At 37.1% G+C, this 14,487-nt stretch overlaps 1 protein-coding gene across 7 annotated transcripts in view; it reads right to left on the bottom strand.

Annotated features, from left to right (window-relative positions):
• The window catches only part of LOC121429484 (dedicator of cytokinesis protein 9-like), a 139,713-nt gene extending 125,628 nt beyond the window's left edge, over window positions 1-14,085 (bottom strand). For 4 of the 7 annotated variants that reach the window (XM_041626525.1, XM_041626522.1, XM_041626524.1 and 1 more), the window contains exon 1: window positions 12,829-14,082. In XM_041626525.1, the coding sequence (XP_041482459.1) occupies window positions 12,829-13,380 (552 nt within the window). In that variant the 5' untranslated portion in view covers window positions 13,381-14,082. Of the gene's footprint in view, window positions 1-12,828 lie in introns of all 7 variants that reach the window. The other 3 variants (XM_041626519.1, XM_041626520.1, XM_041626526.1) reach the window with 3 other exon arrangements.
• Window positions 14,086-14,487: the final 402 nt, after the last annotated feature.

Below are 14,487 nucleotides of genomic sequence, written 5' to 3'. Positions count from 1 at the left end.
TTTCATAATCTATATTGACCATTTCAATGAAAGGAAAAATCAAAGGTTTAGAAATTCAACAATTATAGTAACCATTATCATAACTACCACTATCTATCATCATCATCATCACCATCTTAACCACAACCATCATCATTATCATTATCATCATCAGCAGCAGCACCACCACCATCACCATCATAAACACCACCATCATCATCATCATCAACATCATCACCACCATCACATTTACCAGCATCATCAACAACATTTACAAAATCATTACAACCGCCATCATCATCATGATAATCATAACGACCACAATCATCATCATAATTCATGAGTGATCATTATATGACAGTCAACAGAGCAAATAAAAACTGATCAATGATTACATTTCTCTGTTTGTTTGTTTTTTTAACTGAACAGGCCAACGCTGCAGTATAAAATACATAAAACGACATAAATGAATGAAAATGAATGAATGAATGAATCGATCAATCAAACAATCAATCAAACAAACAATGAATAAATGAATGAATGAATGAATCAATCAATCAATCAATCAAAATCTCTCCCGTACCCACTACAAATCCTCCCCCACCCCCAAAAAATAAAAATACATATTTTTTTTAAATGCCTGGATAAGTACACTAATTTGAACTTGAAACAAGGTGGGGTGAGCCAAAAGACTGTTCCACATACACACAATGCATCATCAGCACTGACAATGACAGTGACATTACCGGGCCATAAATACCCTAGATTAGAGCCAATTACGCCATGGTATTACATGGCTGTGTATTAATAGAAGCCATAATTACAGCACAGCCAAGAAACTGGGATGATTAATTGACAGGAAAACATGCAAGTGCATAATAACTCATGAATGAGATAGATTTATATAACATGATTATTCAATCAGATCAAATCTAGGATTTACCTAGAAAGGAAACTGTCAAAATTAAATGACGTATTATTGTGTTTTTTTTTTACTGCAGAATGTAGCAATAATTCTTTTCTATGAAAAAAAGTTTGAAAACAAAGGTAAAATTATATTTCAAGTATTTACATGTACATATCAACTACAGTTATACCAAGGATTTAGTGATATAAAATATGACTATCCTGGTACGAAAATATAGTGGGCAAAAAAACAATATTACCATGGCGCGGTAGGCCTATATCTGACCATGCTTTTAATCAACACCACCAGTGACGTTCCTTTACAGGAACATTATGCATGCTACGAATGAAGAATTCATTTTATACAGAATGTTGGTATTTGGGATCACTGTGATTTAAAAAAAAATATTAATGTCAAATTTCAGAGTAAGCTGAGCTGTTGTGAGTTGTTCCTAAACCTCATTAATTGGGGTAACCTGACATTGTTTCAATGACAATTGCTGTTGCCTACTTTATCTTAAGATCAATTTACATAGAGGGTTAGGGTTTATAGTTTCTGTAAAGTGCTTTAATAGTGATGACATTCCGATGTACATGGAGTGCTATATACAAAAGCGGGTTATTATTATAGTTTTCCACAGTAGTATCAATCGTCGCTGGAGAAAATTTCTCGGCACCCTTTTAAAAATTTGAATATCGTCGAATAAATATGCTCCATCGTCTTTACAGAAAAATCTTCTTAGCATCAAATGGGGAAATAAGCAGGATGGGGCGAGCACATTTGCCTGATTTCTACAGCAAAATTGGCAAATTTGCTTTAAGTGTGAACACCTTTAACGAAGGTGTCAAACCTGTTATTACCAATGGTGTTGCAAATTCCTTACCCGTCTTCTACATCCTTCTCACCTCTTTGTTCCCTCCAGAGAGGGATGGAGGGGCGCGAGGTAACGGGATGGGTGACAAGAGGAGCACCCTACCCGGAGCAGATGGGGTAGGAAGATGGGCCGACACTTCATTAAAGTGGTCCACAACATATCTCATGAAATGTGACCTGATTTTATTATTCGCTGGATTCAGGGGGACACCAGGGCACTTTGATGGAGGTGGGGTGGGGTAGGGGTGGGATGGGGAAGGGGGCAACAAGATAATTTGAAGGAAACATTTACTTTTGCAATAAAAGATAAAGGTATTTAGGTCAACATTCAGGTCATTCCACAATCCAACCCTCTGTAATCAACACTGCTCTTTCTTCTTTTTCTTCCTTTTTACTCTCTTCTTTTCAAATTTCCCCCATTTTTTATCTTGTCACCATTTGTGACAGGATGTACATGTCAATGTATTTCTAACTTCAGCCGTTTGATGCTTTTATTCCAGACTACAAAATATATTGTGTTACTTATTATTAAAGGACAAGTACAATACTTTTTCTCACAAAATAGTTTGCCTATAAACTGATTGGAATCTTATGCTGTGGGCTAAAACTACTATCTAACTAAAATTCTGAAATTTGCCACTTACGTCCTTTTTGCATGGTGTAATAGTGATTTTTATTAAAATGTATGGATGTGAGAGTCTCATTCTAGCTTTAATTACTATGCTAATCTAAATCACTATCGATATTCTCTTCCTCTTCTTACTCCCTTTTGGTAGCCTCCATAAATGTGCATTTTCCTGGGGGTGTATTTTTGTCAAAGGGCAGTAATTAAAGAGTTCAATGTGCATTTAAATTCAATCATTCTATTAAACTGACAATATTATATGCTATGATAATGAAATATAGAGATCCATTTCCTCTTTCAAAGAATGAGCAAATATTGAAAGTAGATCTAGACAAGAAAGTGTAATTTAATACAGAAGTTTTGTTCTTCGATAATATATAGTCCTATGTACTAGTTCCAGGGGGTTAGTACGAAAAAATTCTTGTGGCTTTATTTTGGTTTCTTTCTGCACTCCAACATCGTCCTTGTGTTTCATTGCACTTTCACATATTGTCATTTCTGCAATTGGAACACAAATTTTCCAAATTTGTGACTATAGGCCAATACATAAAACATTTCTTTTTAAATAAAACATCTGAATGCTGAAATGTTGATCATTCAGAATTGTATAATGTTATTAAAAAATAAGCCAATTTCCATTTTCTCATTACAGTAGTGTTGTTCATAATATGTAAACAGGAAAAACAGCATATCTACAATGCTCATAGTGTGAGAATGAAAGTGGAATATATTGCACTTCCAATGAAAGCAGTTCCTGGTACAGAACTTGTAGTAGTATACTGCAATATATTCATTGCATTAGACATCACATCATCATTCTTCTTTGAAGAAGGCCTATATAGATCTCAATAGTTTTGTACTCCAAAAGTCATATTTTAATGGTGTATGTGTATTGTATACAGTGAGTTGCATATTGCAAAATCTCTTTCCCAGTATTGGTTGTTATAAATACACTTGTTGTTGTTTGTTTGGGATTTTTTTTTGGGGGGGGCTCATTTTGAGAAATATATTTTATCTTCTCTTATTTTACAAACATATATTGTATTGTTGTCTTTATTCCTTTTATTTCTGTATGTAACACAAAAAATCCTCATCGATCTTTGGTAATCTATATTTCACAGGTAGTCTTAATATCTTTTTGCCAAAAGGTGATAAAGTAGCACCAATATGTAGTCAACACTCTACAGTATACTCCACATGTACACTAAAAACACACCCTTTCACCACTGAACTGACAAGATCATGATACCATCTTGAACTAGGCATGGGAATAAACAGTGGAGTTTGTATACACACTAAAGCCACCGCATTCTACACCATTAAACAATTTAACTCCTTATGAGCTCATTAATTCGTAACCGGAGACTCGCCAGGTCAGAAAAACACAAATGGCTGACAGAACTGGAGGCTGATATGAAACACCTATCATATTCATACTCTTGATTGAAAATCAAATGAAGGAACTACCTTGTATTAGGTTTTAGAATATGAAGAAGGTATTATACATATGAAAAAAATGAAAAATGAGAGAGAATATGTTATAGATAGGCCTATTCACTTTCCTTCATTTCGAAAGTAATTTAATACATTTGCAAACATAAAAAAAATAGCACTTCAATGATGTGGAGCTCATCCGGCATCTCGCAACAAAATTCAACCCAATTTTTCATTTCAGCCCAAAAGACACAGACAGACATCCAAACTGGCAATGAAAAGATACAAACATACAAAGTTTAGATGGACAGGTACACACCAACAAGACGGGGAAAAGACATAATGATACAGGGGATGGAGACAAGAGAAACAATAAGTTTGGAACAAGAGGAGAGAGAGAAAAAGGGGGCTGAGTCATCGACTATTCAAGGTAAGTGATGTCATCGCCATGGTAACAACATCCAGGAAGACAGTGTTGAGAGGGAGGTGAGCTCCTTCATCCCAGACAATTTATTCCTCTCCTCAAGGGTATGTTATTCCACCTACAATGGTATGTAATTCGGTACAATGATTGCATTCATTTCTAATGTGGAGGTATCCCCTATTTAAAGACAACCACTGTAGACATAAAGTAGCAACCATCAATAAATATTTTGATTGAAACACAGAAAATTTATAAGGATTTTTGATAGTGTGGTGATCGGTAGATTGCATATTCGTCTATTGCTATAAACTCGTCTACCCATCACATGGTCTACCTTCATTTAATAATCTAATGCCACTCCGTCCATCAACATTGCGATTAATAACAATTTGGTCCAATAACACTCCGTTCATCAACATTTTTGGTCCAATGACCATTTGGTCCAATCATCATTTTGTCTAATCGCCAGTTCGTCTACAACCATTTCATTACCAGTTGGTCTAATATCCATTTTATTTTCATTCATTTCACCCAACTATTGACACTTGTCCAATTTGACCAAATGATATGGACTAATTGGCTATTGGACCAACCGGTTATTACATGTAGATGCAATGGTGAGTGGACGAAATGGAAATTATAGCATGTGGATAGTAGACCAAATGATAGCAGACAAGTTGGTAATTAGGTGAATTGGCATCAGACCAACTGAATACACTGAATGCACACCTGTATACAAATACATTTGTAGATCTACAACAATGTAGGCCTACTTGAGCACACCAAGGAAACATATTCAATTATCAAACAGTCACATATTTTCACACTCGAATATACACAAACAAATATTTTTCAAAAATGCCATATATTTATTGGATAAAATTCAATCGCATATTTTCTTTTTAAGAGTTTATAATCTGATGATTTTGCCCTGATAATCTTGTTAGTTACATTGTACGAGGTTTTATGACAGTTTTAATCTGTTACGTCCCCTTAAGAAGAAATTCTAGTTTTCAATCCTCGTGATTAGAAAGGGGTTCTCAGGGTTTGCAGGAGGCAACCTGACCTTTCAGTATGCTGTAGGGAGCGGGAGGATGGCAGGTGCATTAATTGTGTCATTGCACACGATCCTACCTCATGCTTTTCCGGCTTTCATCCAATATCTTTTCATGAAATGATAATGCCTTGCTGGAGAACAAGAATGGGCTATGTGAAGGTTACTTTGGCGAAGGAGCAACAGCACGGACTAGAGTGATGGTGATGGTGGTGTTGATAAGGATGATGATCATGATGGTGGTGGTGGTGGTGGTGGTGGTGGTGGTGGTGGTGTGATAAAAATCATGATCAGGATCATGATGTTGACAAATCTGAGTATGACAGTGATAAAATTTACAATGATGATGACGACGACGATAGTGATGATGGTGGTGGTGATGAATAGTGATGTTGATGATCATCATGAAGTTGATGATGATTATGATGATAATGATAGTGATGATGGTAATGAGAATGTCATCGATTAATGTAACAAAACCCATTGACCAAACCGATTCCCCTTGTACACATGCAGCAACAATACAACACCGTTCTCACTACCTTCTTAAAACTAGTTTACTGGAAACTAGTAATAGTGAAAACTAGTTTAACATGTAATGAGAAGCAATCTCCCAAACCAGTTCATAAAACCACCTCGCAATGAAGTTTTCAAGACTGCTTTGCCTCATTAAACTGGGAATATGATAGGCTATAAAGTGAGGACATAACCGTTCTTCTGGGAGCGATCTTCAGTGAGCACATTTTGAACGTACTGTGTGTAAAATGCCTGACGCTGGTGTTTCAAATTTTGCACGCAACATGTCACCCCACTGAGTGTTCCCATAGCAACAATATCGCTTTATGTGAAGTGATTTTGAAAACTACTTTCGTGTGATCCAATGGGAACGCTAGCAAAGCGATCTTCCAAACTGGTTTCCTTAGCGGTTTCCAGTAACTAGTCTTGGAAAGCATAATGAGAACGGGATCTACCTTTACTCTGTCTTCTGAATTTAATGGAATTATTTCAAACAAAATAGAACCAGGCAACACGACTCTCATCTACTGTGCATGTTAGAACATTGGAAATTTCATATTATTACCTGTATGCTTAGCTAAATTCTATTGTACATGTAGTATTGAACATTCGTATGATCTTTTCCTGTCCTCTCATATTAAAGGCTAAAGGCACAATTATCTGTCACATAATCACGCACAGTTCTTTTCAATTTTAGCATCAGATCACATATCCTTATTTCATCCAACTTCAATTGGGTCTCAAAATATTTAGGAAACCAATCCATTACCTATTCCAGACCACATAATTCAATCTCATGACATTGAAATGCAATAACAGTGAGGTAACTACTCCTTGAATCAAATTCAATCACACTACTCTCGCAGTAGTCCTATAGACTTGAAAAACAGACTGTATTCACTCTAAGCGTGGTGGTGCAGCAGTTCTGACTCTCACCTTGTCATCAGAGGGTCGTGTGATCAAATCCCATTACGGACGAGAATCTTTGGGCAAGGTGTCAATCCACACTTTGCCACTATCCACCTCAGTATATGGGTATCTGCTGGATGCGAAAGCCTATAATAGGCGGTTTCAAACCGCCTCGATCACAAGAATCCCCGTTAAATTACGGGAACTGTTTTCGGCTAAAAAATACCCGTTAATTTTTCCTGCATTCACACCGCCCCGAAACACATCCTTCGGGATAAGTTCCCGAAGTTACGAGCATGCGCAGTATGGTCTGATAAGCAGGCAAGGCGCGAGATTCAAAATCACTAGGCCAGCAGCCACCCACGCCGCCGCGCCCAACGACACGCTGGGCTAAAAGTTCCCGTAATTTGCTTTCACATCGCCAAAATACCTGCGACCTTGGAAAAATCCCCACGAAAGTTCTCGTAATTTCGCCAAGTACCTACTATTTAGCGGGTATTTTCTTTCGGGGAAATTACGCGTAGTTTGCTTTCACATTACCAAAATACCTGGTATTTTCTGATCGGGGTAAATTTCCCGATCAGAGAATACCTGGAACTGGCGAACTTCGAGGCGGTCTGAAACCACCTAATGCAGCATGCCTCGCAACCGAGTCTTGGAACTCTTGTTGGAATGCTCCCCAAGGAGTGGACAAAGTGCATACAGTGTGTGTGGGCATGCCAGTTTCAGATGACCAGGGTAATAATAATTACAATGTGAACCGCTTTCAATATAAAATATGAAGCGCACATGCAGCTTATACTAGTACGCTTTGAAAGTTTGAATTTTGCCCAAGAAAGTTGAGTGTTAAAATCCCGTATCAAGTCTCACAGGGTTCAGTCATAGTCCATTAGTAATACAGGGATTGCTAGTTTCTATATTAAAGATACTCCAAAGAAGCTTGCCACCAAAGACTACATGTATCTACACAAACATTATGTATGTGTAATGCATCTCTGATTGGTAATCCCTCTGGCTTTAATAATTCATTCATTTTGGATGCCAAAGTGCTAGAAACCTGCAACGGCGTATTCTTAAATTAAATTTGGATTCAAAGGGAGAAACAGTGGGGGTTTCTACACCGATTTGAATTGTGTTTCGATGAGAAGGGGAGAAGACATTGTTCCAAATGTGACTCATTCATTTAGAGAATTAAGTTTACAGGAATTCCCCTACAAGTACATACATTATTTATGACTTGCCCAGATGGATGCCATGGTTTAAAGTATTAATCCGTAATTATCAATATCATTACACCTATCGGTTTGTTGTGCAATATCTATCACTTTCATGTAAACTACAAATTAAATTGGATACAAAATATAAAACAGACAGGCAATTTATTATCCAACACGTTCTTGCAATACATTGAATTACTGCATATATAAGCTACACCGAATAGGGAAAAAAATGCTTAAAATGATATTTCTTTGTCTTTTTTTTTGTTCTGATTAGGGAGGGGGTATGGCGACCTTCAAGATATTTCCGTTATAAGACTGAAAGTGCTAATACATTGTAAGTTTGGAGCTTTATATACTTCTTCCTGCAGGAATCCTTATATCAATTTCTTCAACATGGATCAACTTGAAGGTACATGTAGACTAGATCTAATATCCCATCATAATCCCTCCGAGATGTCGCTGTTTTTGGTTGTCAATCATTAAAATGACAGATGATAAAGAATGACTAATAATTTTTTCATGACAGGCGCGTCGATCAAACGGTATGTCATATCATATACTGACATGTGTCGGAGAGTGTGCCGATAGGAAGCAGCTCAGGCTAAAAGTCAACCTTTCAATTAAAATTGAAAATGATTTGACCCCGATATCTCATCTATTTTTTCATCAGAAATGTTTGGTCGAAATCCTGGATTCAGATGACCATATCTCTCAAAATTGTATTGTTTTATCATAAACTGGTCATTTCTAATTTCACTCCCTGGTAGAAAGTGGTCCTCAGTAATTTATTTTTAAAAAAGTAGAATATGAATGATTACCCACAGGTACCCCTACGCAGATATGGGTATATGGGACAGAACACAATCGCTCACTCTAAATCCTTGGAATTTGACAGATATACAGATTATCTGTGAATAGTACAGGCCACTCTCTAGATTTTCATCAAAATCTTACAACTCACTTTCGAATTTAAAATGATTTGAAATTCATATCTTACAGATTCAAATCTATGTCAGTATTCAAATCTATCTGGATTTAGTCCCATGAAGTTCAGAGTACGGGTAAGGGAGTTCAAGGGCAGTCAAACTTTTCAAGTCTTGAGCTTAAACCTAGAAGGCACCGAATCAAGACATATACAAGGTCAAATTGTGAAATCCAAATAAAAGAATGAAAATAATCAAGAAGTCTACAAAATGATCTTCCATCGACGTTTCATCCAGACGGAACATCCAAATTCTCTCTCATTCTTCAACCAGAATACCTATACCCTTGACTTCGTATGTAATCCCAATCGAATATCAACCTTGCAGATATCAATACTCCAACTGGAAATGGATTTATTAATCGTTTCCATCAACGACACTACGAGGCGAAGGAAATCCTCTCCTTACTACCGGAGTTATAATTAGTTCTACAGCATACAAGCCCAGAGTCTTGGTACAGATTATCAGTCTGTCAATTAGATTTCATTAATACAGTTGCCTGTACGAGTAGATTTTTATCTACAATGTACAAGTACATGTTTCGAGATTGTGTGATTATCTTGGTCTAATAGTTTTGCAAGTCCTGCAAACACATTATTACTGTTATATCATTTTTGTTAACCAGTTTTTAATTTAAGAAATTTTGAATAAAACTGTCTGATAGGATCTGCAACCCTCTCATTACAGACCATTTGAAATCTGTTTAACTTTACTATAAATACATGTAGTTTTGTTATGTTTTTTTTCTTCCTCTATTCCAGCAAGCTTGAACAGTTTTATACTTGATATGAAAAACAAACCTAAGAAAGTTGTTAGGACTGTATACTTTGATTTACTTGTTATTGTAAATAAAATCCCTTTTCATTTATACTATACATGGAGACCTTATATTTTATTGTAATTTGTCAAACATCTTTACTCAACCCCACAATGAATTCCTCTTTCAAGACTGTAAGTGTCCGCAAAGAGCCTGACAAATCTTTAAAAAGTTATTTCATTGTACTGCAGCTTTAAGCATGGAGTATTTAATTTCCCAAGGTGTTGATGAATTGGTCTTTGCAAAACCAAATATGTGGTCTGAATTGCCACCACATTGGTTTACATTATGAACATCCTGTTACAATGCATGTATGTATCATGTGAGCCAAAATCTTGGAATTCTGGTCATCATTGTAGCCAGCTATTAAAAGACAGTAGTTGCAGCAAACAATTATTTCATGAGAAAGTCTTTTAAATCAAATCAACATTAATTGTCGAAATATTATCATACAGTATCTAGATCTGGTAAATAAATATAAACTTATTGTGGTAAAACCATGTAATCTTAGCCTAAAATCGATAATTCTGATGATAACTGACACAGAAAAGCATACGTGGGACAGCACATTAATATTGCTTCAAAAAATACCAGACGTTTGATGGAATTCTGCACTTTTTTTGCTCATTTCTCAGCAATTACACATTTTCTTTCAGAACAATTTGGCACATATTTTCTTTTTATTTATACAAACACTTTGATAATTTCATCGGATTCTCTAAGGACTCATTTTGAGATCGTTACCACAACTGGTATTTATCTTTAATAGGCTCAGGGTGTAATGGGTTTTTGTCACAATAACACTCCCAACAGTATTAAGACTAACAATTCAATTTTAACTTGGTTTGATAAAAGTAATTTTCAATATGGGATGCTGCCTTTAATAATATAGAGACATGGAAAGATAAATTAAATGTAAAGTAGATTGCCACAAGTATTGATTGAGAAAAGAAGATTATAATCTTTTCTGCAATTACCCAGAGTCGTGTTGAGCATGTTTCACAAACCCATAATTCTATGCAAATCTCTTACCATCTCCAGGCAAAAGCCAATCAGGCTAACTGAACACGCATGTAAGTCTTCTGTAATAAATTACTGTAATAGATCATGATTTGATAAAAGTAATTAGGGATACATAGCATTGATAAAGATTTGCACTAAAAGCACTCAAAAGAACTCTGTGTGAACTTATAATTAGTAAGATGACACCAAAACAGTCAAATGTAATGAATAGGGAAAAGGATCCTTTCTCAGATTTAAAGATGGTTTCAAGTGAGTTGTTAGATTGAATTTAAACAGAAACTGCCTCAAATTGACTGGGACATTTTGACTACAATTCATCTCTGACAGAATTAGTGTGTGTGCTATTGTGCTGTGGGATATACATGTACATGCAGGAATTGCCAAAATGATGAAAAAAAATGACTCTGTCGTACATGCATGGACTGCACACAGAAATGCATATATGGGACTACACACAAATGTTTGGCCAAAACTTTTCTTCCATTTGATGTCATAAATGTCATTTGAGGGCATCTGAATTGCAATATTCTTCAAAGGGGACATTGTTATGCAATTCTTCCCAAATATTGTGAAAAGGACTTGAAAACTCAAAGATATTTTTGTGTTCTCCATTTCCACAACTAGAATTCTCCTTAATATCGAAAGTGTATATCTCTCAGAATAACCAACCCAATGTTTGTTTTATGCAGGGGAGGAAATAATTTTCATTTTTAGGGGCTATCCTTTTTTTTGACATTGGGGCAATTGCAGGATTTATGGGGCTATTTCTTTCATTTTAAGGGCTGGTTTTCAGGGGTAACAAGGAATGATGCAGTAAAAGCAAATATCCTTTACTCTGCTGTAGTTGGTAGAACACACTGCAAAAACTCCAGTGTTGATTTAACACCAGCCAGGAATCTATATATGTCCACACCAGAGAAGTATTGAAACTACACCAGTTTGGAATCAAACCGATGCTGTTTTAAAACTTCTTGGTGTTGTATAAACACCTATCTGGTGTTAGACTACATGTAATACCAAAAACTGGTGTTGTTTAACACTTCTGTGGTGTGGACATATATAGATTCTGGGCTTGTGTCAAATCAACACCAGAGTTTTTACAGTGTATTGACTTTCTAAACAATATTGTTGAAGACAGATCTTGGGGCGACTCGAGAAACAATTGTTGCCCCAAAGCATGCATTTTGAGGGAATTGTAGGGGCTATTTAAGCTGTCATGAGGGCAAAATCGCCCATCGCCCTCATGTACTTCCTATGCTGGTTGTTCAAAATATCCAAATTCATTTTGCATCAGCATGCAACTATATTACCATCAGCTGATTGGATCATAAATGTAGAGAGTATAGGCCTAATAAAGAGCAAACAACGAACAAGATAATATAGCAGGGCATCTAGATTTTAAGAATGAATTAACATTTTCACCCAGCTCATACTTTTCTTCGAATTTTGAAATGGATTAAAAATCACCGAGGTTCAGCTGTTTAATTACAAATTACAATAGTTCTACAAACAACACGGTGACTCATACACACTCCCCACTTAGCCATCCATAGCCCTGAACTCTATTAATATTGTATCATGCATAATAGCATGTTTGATCGGCAATGCATGCATGAGTGTAATGGCTGCTGCGTATGTTTCTTAAAAAACAAACAGAAAGGAAAATAAAATGGTTAATTAAAGAGGAAAAGAATAAAATTATTCGTACTTAAAAAAAAAGAAAGCTATGAAACAATACGACAGACATTTTGAGGCACATTACCATTGCATGAAGAGCAAGTAATTTCTCCATGAAATATGTTTTTAATTTTTAAAAGGCAAAATTCATAATAAGAGTATTATTGATAGATATCAGAGTATCTGAAGCTTTAATAGCTATCAAAATATTTGTATTATTCATAGCACAAATAAGTTAGCTTTTCCTACACAAAGCAGATGACATGGGCTACCTCATTCTGGCTCTATAACTAATGAAATAATCTAATAGTATACCAGAGATGATATTAGATTTCAATGCAATGCTCATGTGTCTCAAAATAGTAAATAATAATTTATGCATCTAACCGTTAAAAGATCAATCTTCCTTGAGTCTGTGGTTGGTGGGGTTGGTGGGGTTGGTGGTGAATCTGGCTCTGCTTTCTCTGGTGATTGTGCCTTTTTAGCGCTAATCCTACGTGCGGTGGGTCCAGTGGACATTCTACTCGAGGTGGAGCTCCTTAAACTTCCAAACTGACTAGATTTGGCAGATATGTTCGACTCCGATTTGGAGTTGCGACTAGAGTAAGATTCTGTTTTAGAGGCCCTGTCTTTGCTACTGACTCTAGGAGACTGACTAGTGGGGCTAGTCGTAGCGGAAGAAGTGGGGCTGGTCTTCACAGAAGACGTAGGGGATGTGGGTGATTGAGCAAGCGAGGGCTCACTCCTACGCAAACTCGATCGGGGGCTGGACGACGAGGCCAAAAGCATACGCATCGTCGCTTCCGCATTACCGGAGGAATTGCTTATCCGGACAGACGATGTCTGTTTGACTACCCTCACCGTGACGTCCCTCTCTCGCTTCTCAGAAGCGGCCTTACGCTGAATCCCCCGGTTATTGTTCTCCACTCTCTGAGACATGGTTGTATTTGATCAACCAATGAGGTTACAGTATCCAGAACTCAATTCTAGCACATACGGCATGAGCACTTGAGAATATTCCTAATGTATGATCCAATATTGCACAGATACTTTGCACCGGTCCCGCAATTGCATTACTGAGGGAGAACCCGTATTAAGCAAGTAATGGTGTGTCTCCTAAAACCGCATTCAGAGGGATGGGTATTATGAGCACCCTGGGGAAAGATCAACAAACGATCCTGAGTTCTGGTGAATGGTTCGCACTGGTGTGCCTCGTGCAAGTCCGCCTCGGAGCGATATTGATTCGACCAAGCGGGCAACGTTCATTCCGATGTCGACACTCAGCGATCAGCATCCCTCGATCACATGACCACCTGAGCACACGGACAAATCCATTATAAATCCAGTCGAGCACTCCAAGTGAATAAATTGAATAGTGCATCCGCAATATCAACCCTGTTCATCGAAACCTCCACACAGATATCAACAAGGCTTTCTCCGCAAAAAAAAAATATGATCAACACATCACATTTATCCCAACACTCGACCTCAAGTTAAGAGGAACCCCTTTCGTTCTTGTGTGATCGGCATGAGTAATACCAACGATCTGCTAAACAGAACCCTTGCCGGTGAATATCTGTACAACAGCAGCGGGAGAGTGAGCCGGAGAGAGAGAGCTTGCGAGGAGCCTGTCTGAATAAATTCACCTCTTGGACGAGTACTGTGTGTGCTGCACAATGCATCCATTTAGCCAGAGTACCATGGATCTTCGCCACGTAGTGTGTAGTCTCGATCGCAGACACAGGTGGTTTAATAGCGCAAGGAGACACTGGCAGGGAAGGTTTCCTTTGAGTCAGCCCCTATGCTGATAGTCTATGAATCCATAATATATCCATGTAGAATGTAATTAATTATCCGGTCATTTACCTTAAGCCAATGACAGCCAATTCATTTCCGTATGTAAATGCCGCTTCTAGTCCCTAATTAGATTCTGCAAGGTCGTCAGTTGTTAATTAATGTTGCAGTCATCTTAAGGGTACAAAGAAGTATGCTTTACACATTGAGCAGGACTTCCTTTTCCGCAACAAACATAACACAAATGAAATG

This window comes from Lytechinus variegatus, chromosome 16 (assembly GCF_018143015.1).
Source record: "Lytechinus variegatus isolate NC3 chromosome 16, Lvar_3.0, whole genome shotgun sequence".
NCBI lineage: Eukaryota > Metazoa > Echinodermata > Echinoidea > Temnopleuroida > Toxopneustidae > Lytechinus > Lytechinus variegatus.
This window is presented reverse-complemented; position numbering and strand designations above follow the sequence as displayed.